The sequence below is a fragment of the Lepisma saccharinum genome, chromosome 4 (assembly GCF_977018435.1).
Source record: "Lepisma saccharinum chromosome 4, izLepSacc3.1, whole genome shotgun sequence".
Lineage (NCBI taxonomy): Eukaryota > Metazoa > Arthropoda > Insecta > Zygentoma > Lepismatidae > Lepisma > Lepisma saccharinum.
The window spans coordinates 17,252,292-17,259,026 of NC_139232.1; the positions used below are offsets into that span (position 1 = coordinate 17,252,292).

Consider the following 6,735-nt stretch of genomic DNA (forward strand, 5'->3'; position numbering starts at 1 on the left):
TGGCATGAAGACTATCAGATATGGTTTGGCAACCAACATTTAACTTCTCTGCCAGTTGTTGTTGTGTTTGCGTATCGTCTTCGTCCAACAGTGCTTGCAATTCGGCATCTTGGAATTTTTTCGGCTGGCCTGGGCGATCTTTGTCTTTCAAGCCAAAATCACCACTTTTAAATCGTCGAAACCAATGCACACATGCATCTTTTGCGTTAGGACATTGTCACCGTACGTTTCCACAAGGATCCAATGGCTTTCACTCACGTTTTTCTTTTGATTGAACAAGAAAAGCAGGATGCACGCTCCTTATTTGGTTTGAAGGTCAACATGTTTCCCACACAAACCCAATATCACGATCGCTCGCACTCGGTTGCACATACACGGCATTTTGACAGGTACTGTCCTGGCAACACACTGACGTAACAGTTGAGACTGTGCACCAACCCTTGCTTCCAGCGCCATCCAGCAACGAAATTAAGAATTATTAACAGGCACACCTGGTATTGGGTGATGTGCAATTTGTGAGGTTGTGTCAATCATGAGCAAAACTATAAAACATTGACCCACATCATAGGGACAAATTCATTACACCATTTGATTTTCAAAGTTCCGGTGTAAGATGCATCGAACAGTTTTACTCAATTATCCTAGGGCTATTGAGTGACAACAAAGACTGCTCTGATGCCTTTCTCACTTGGTACACATTTCTTGGTCTTCATACACTTCTGTCATAGACTTCAAGGATGGTCATCTAGTTTGTCAAAAACAGAGAAGATACAAAATTTTTTTGTCTAGACTTTGATTGTGGTATGTACTATTTTAAGGGAGATTTCGTGCTGAAGTGTCAAGTTACAGATGATGTGAGGGTTTACAAACTATGGTGTACAACCAATAGAAGTGACATGATGTGTGTAAATGAAAGAAGGCAGTATAGTCAAAGTGACACCAAAATGACAAGCAATATGTGCATCTTAATTAGACGTAATTGAGTTACTAACTTTTCTTGCAAAACTTACTTGTAGAGGTTCTATAAATTTCGGTGTCCTCTGCCATCCCACGGTGATCCAGAATGCCAAAAGGCTCCCAGCACAAATAGAAATTTTCACTTTTCTGTAAGGGAATAAAACATGAACACTTCTCTAAACAAAATCAACTAAATGGGGGATGAAACTCGCAGATACATTTTTCTCTAAATTGATTATTTGTTCTTGTTTTCGTGCCTAAAAATGGCACTTTGTAAAAATGGAATTGTTGGACCCCAAGTTTTGGACTGCAGCAAGTATTTTAAGGATATGAAAATTGTTGCCCAATAGAAGTTATTTTTCTTAAAAATAATTTCATTTCGGTTGGGTTGTTTATAATGGGTTGTTAAAAATGGTGTGTTTGTAGTGTTTTTTCTTCTACTCTATGCACTATCACCAGCAGATTGTCAGTTTTGAAGAAAGTAGCGACAGAAATAAAAAGCGATGAACTGAAAAACTTTGCTGGGAAAGTGGTGAATGAGAGTTCCTTAGACGTACGAAGGAACTGTCATTCACCACTAAAGTACGTTTAAAGAAGAAAAGATATCCGAACTAGTGAATAAATATTATTTGATGCCTTAAATGACATTATTTTATGTTGAAAGTAATTTAATGGGAAGTTTTCCTGGCATTAAACATTTATTGTGCATAAATTCATTTTAACGATACTTTTCACAATTATTATTATCATCATCATTTAATCTATTTCTGGGAATGTATTTCAGTCTTCCAAGTGTATTGTTTAGTTTTACTGTGGTCCCAAGTGTGTGTTGAAAGAAGTCAAAATTATACTTTCTGTGTAAAAATCAAAATATTCAAATATCAAGTGAATTCTGCGGACCCAAAGTATCAATTCTTCCTTAAATATGCTAATCTTTCACATTTGTATTGATTTAGGGGTCAAATAGGTAGTTCCTAATGTTTGCCAATCTTGTTGGCATTCTGGGTCACTGTGCATTGGCTTGAGAACTTGTTGCTTCACTGCTGTGCTGGCTTAAGGTTTCTGTTGTTTCCCTGCATGTCACTAGGAATGGTAGTTTAGCCAGTTTGTTGTGTGCTCTGGGTTTAAGTTGTTACAGTAACATTAGCCAAATATGATGAGCATAACCTCTGGCGATGTTCAGATCATGTGGAAACTGCATAATTGCATGCATCTCTTTGATTTTGTTGTCAATCACTTTATTATGCACTTTCCACATGATCTGATCATCATCGACGGACGTCAGGCGCATCACATTGGCTCATGCTACTGCAACTAAACTCAGCGCATGCAGCAGACAAACTGACTACACTAACACTCCTAGCAGTATACAGAGAAACTACAGGAAACTGAAGCCAGATCAGCATTGAAGCAACGAGTTCTTAAGCAGATGGTGGCAAAGGCCACCGATATTAGTAGAACCTCTACAACTAAGTTTCGCAGGAAAGTTAGTAACTCAGTTACGTCTAATTATGAACTGCGTCTTTTATTCCCCAAACATGAATGTGCATCTTGTCCTGCCATCCAGGGTGAAAGGTTCACATTCAAGTGACATGTCATTTGTCACTTGTCACTTTGGTGTGAAATCTTCCTAAAACAAAATGTCTATTCTAGGCAATAAAAAGCCTTTTTCTACATACGAGTTTTGCTGTGTGAATTGTAAGAGCAGCATTTTAATTAATTTCTGTGTGTAGCCTGACGTTATGCAGCAAAATCACCTGCCTAGTCCCACTGCCGGTAAATGGTATTTTCCTCTCATTTTCATTACTCAAAAGTTATCTGTTGACGTTGATTTTTGGATTATCATTCAAAGTTTGCTCCAAGTCTTCATCCACCACTTTCTTTGGCTGTCCGGGATGCTGTTCATCTTCCAGATTGAAATTCCTCTCCCGGAATCGCTGAAACCACTTCTTGCAGGTGCTGTATGATACGGTGACTTCTCCTAAGGGTGAAGAAATCATTTCCTTTGCCTCGGCGGCATTTTTACAAATAACATCTTTCTTCCCACTACTTCTTTATATTGCGTCAATTTGTAGTTGTGTATTTTACGTTTTCAGGCTGGTATTGGAGTACCCTAACATGGTAGGGAACGTTCCGCTTTGAACAATTGCAACAGTAAAGTATAATAGGTGAATTAATTTGTACACCTAATAGCTATCATTTAATTCACTTTTATCACACAGTGCCCCTTAAAATTACACAAAATAGTAAGACTGCATGGTCATTTTGCAGACCTCATGACATACTTAGACTCCAGTCTAGTAGTAAAGTATGCGAGTTTTGAACAGTCCCGATACCACTGACAAGCTGACAATGATACATCAATAGGTGCATTTCTATTTTCAGTAAAGCAAAATTTAAACTTTCCTGTATTACAGAAACACAGAATTTTTACTGGCAAATGTTAACTCTACAAAAATTTTACATCATTTTGCTACCATTAAGATTGAATCTATAATGTGGGAAAATGTAAAATTGGGTTTTCCACTGTATTTATATTTTGTGGTTAATATTTAGTGCATTTTAATCTACTGTAATTTCAAATATTCACATAACCACAGCTGCTAATTATTAAAGATAAAATACAGATCTTTCTTCTGTGTGGCTTCGAAGGCAATGGACCAGAAACATCGATTTTATGAAGAACCTTGTAAGCCACATGTAAGTAAGATCTGCATTTTTTCTTTAATTATTTAATCTACTGGTAATTTTCTGAAGAATCTCTCATTACGAAATTAACAATGAGTATAATGTCTAATTTTCAGAGACTTGGTTCATCGTCAGACGGCATGTGCTGCAATTAAACATATGGCACTGGGAGTATATGGATTTGGATGCGAAGATGCTCTTATCCACTTGTTAAATTATGTTTGGCCAAATATCTTTGAAACTTCTCCTCATCTCGTCCAGGCTTTTATGGATTCCATTGAAGGACTTCGTGTGGCTTTGGGACCCATCAAAATTTTGCAATATGCATTGCAGGTGAGTTCAGATAAGAATACTAATATGACAAGAGAGTAGCTGAGTAATACACAAACATACTTAGAAGAGGGTCCCTACACTTTGGTTGGTGTGCTATTTTCAAATGCACTCTCTTTGTATCTCTCCCCAGTGTAATATTAAAATAAAGCAGTGATCATGAAAATAAATGTGATGATAAAACCATACAGCAATGTGCAGTATGAAAATAGTGAATATTTTTTATTATGTGAGAGTTTAATTTGCACAAATAACATGTTCCGAAGTGAGTGGTTAATAGATCTTCGATGTAAGTAAAGATTTATAATAGTGAACTGATCTTTTAGTTATTGTTTCCAAGGTATTGAAATTTCATATAAATTGTACCAAAAATTTTACATTGGTAACTTTTTATCAGTAACTTGTTTGTAATTATTCCCCATCCCCTGATGATAGTAAAATATTTGAGGATACAAAATATGTGGTGTGTTTATCTGGGCCTCGATATCGTGAATGAGCATGATTTATCATAAATAATATTTAATTTGTTCTTATTTTCTTTCTAGGGATTGTTTCATCCAGCAAGAAAAGTTCGAGATGTGTACTGGAAAATATACAACACACTTTACATTGGAGGACAGGATGCGCTGGTTGCTGGCTATCCACGGATAACAAATGATCCCAAGAACCAATACATTCGCTACGAGCTTGACTATGTTTTGTAAATAATCTTCAAGTAACACATTTTTCCATGATAGATGTTCAACTTTTAATACAGGAGCATTGATTTTTCTCACTATTTCATTGTGTATATAGACACTTGTCATTCAGCATGTGTGAAAAGTGTGCACAAAAGATGTGAATGTGTGTGTATGTGAGTAGTTGAGCTACAGCAGTGATGTTTAACTACTTTGAGCTAGTTATAAAAAAAATCTTATTTATGTAATATTATTTCAATATTGCACCTGATTGTGTTACATTACATGAATAAATTGTGATTTTCTTTAATTTCATGAATTGAATTATCGTAAAAGCCCTGTGTGTGCAGTGATTATCATTGATAAGAGTAATGTATTTGTTGTTGGCGTGTCGTTTTGGCACTACAAACATTAAAAAAGCCCATTTTGCTACTTGTATGCTGGCGAACCCAACATAACATTTAATTGCATCTGTGACATCTCTTCCTGTTGTATAGGGTCTACCAATTTGAACGTCAGATCTTTAAAATTAGATAGAATGAAAACCACAAGTGATAATGACTATATATATATAATGGATAAAAGCAAGGAGGGCCAAAAGGGCTAATAAATATCAAATAAGGTAAAAGGAAACACTCACCGGACAGTAGTAAAATTCAAAATTTTCGCTAATTTATAGCATCATCGGTGTGAGAAGAAACAGAAGACGGAACCGGAAGTTGGGGTCCTGCAGAGTTGCCAGGTCCCCATTGAAGAAGAAGCGGTGCGTAGAACGAAAAAAACACTGTTTCGTCACCAGGCTCGTCGTGAACTGTGAGTGTGTAGGATGAGTTGGGAGGGAGGGCGGGAGGGTGGGTGAGGGTTGGGCATTACTGGGTGGCCTTGTTCAGGCCAGGTGGAGTGGTTGCACTCATGGCCGATATATAGGCCCTCTCCCATCTTTTGCGAACAGAGGTGTTGGCTGGTTGGGGTAGGAGGTGGATGATCGCTACCCGGAAGCAGTCGTTGAAACTGATGTTGTGGTGGTTGGTGTGGACGGCGACAGTGAAGTCCAGGTTGTGGGTGGAGGAGCGGTGGTTATTGATGCGGAGGTTGAGGGCCGTTGATGTTTCCCCCAGGTAAAAATCACCACAGATGTTGCAGGTGAGGATGTAGATAAGGTTTGAGGCATGGCAGGTCCCTTTGGGATGGAGGGTAAATTTGCCAGTGGCCGTGTGCACCTGGAGGGTGTGAGAAGTGATGAGGATGGGACAGGTCTTGCACCTGGGTCGGTTGCATTTATGGGCAGGGGGGGTGTTGGATGTGTTGGTCCTGGACCAACTTAACCACTTCCATTCCCTAAAATTCACCTGGACACACTCCCCCAACCAGATCACCTTCCTGGATGTGGACGTGCACATCGAGGGAGGACACCTGACTACCTCCATCCACATAAAACCCACCAACCACATGCAATACCTACACTTCTCCAGCTCCCACCCGTTCCACACCAAAAAAGAAATCCCATTCTCTCTGGCCCTCAGAGGACAGCGCCTGAACACTTCACCCACCTCCCGCCAGAATTATAACCTCCGCCTACACCAGGCCCTGGTTAACCGTGGATATCCCTCCATCCTGGTCACCAAGCAAATATCACGAGCTGCCTCACATACCACTACCACCAAGAAACCTGCTGCCACCAACCCACCTGCACTCATCACCCAATATCATCCCCACCTCAACAAAATCAGGCACACACTGCACTCTCTTCTCCCAATCCTCCACAGTGATCCCGAGACCAAAAACATATTTCCCGACAAACCCAGGGTGGTTTTCAAACGCCACCCTAACCTCCAAAACATCCTGGTCCACAACACTCCTTCACCACACATCCAACACCCCTCTGCCCATAAATGCAACCGACCCAGGTGCAAGACCTGTCCCATCCTCATCACTTCTCACACCCTCCAGGTGCACACGGCCACTGGCAAATTTACCCTCCATCCCAAAGGGACCTGCCATGCCTCAAACCTTATCTACATCCTCACCTGCAACATCTGTGGTGATTTTTACCTGGGGGAAACATCAACGGCCCTCAACCTCC

The 6,735-nt window shown here is 39.7% G+C and overlaps 1 protein-coding gene across 2 annotated transcripts in view; it reads left to right on the forward strand.

Moving 5' to 3' along the window:
• Positions 1-4,962, forward strand: part of Sf3b1 (splicing factor 3b subunit 1) — a 94,713-nt gene extending 89,751 nt beyond the window's left edge. For both annotated transcript variants that reach the window (XM_083120342.1, XM_083120343.1), the window contains 2 exons: positions 3,762-3,978; positions 4,521-4,962. In XM_083120342.1, coding sequence (XP_082976468.1) covers positions 3,762-3,978; positions 4,521-4,679 — 376 coding nt within the window. In that variant the 3' untranslated portion in view covers positions 4,680-4,962. The remainder of the gene's footprint in view (positions 1-3,761; positions 3,979-4,520) is intronic.
• The last annotated feature ends 1,773 nt before the right edge of the window (positions 4,963-6,735 follow it).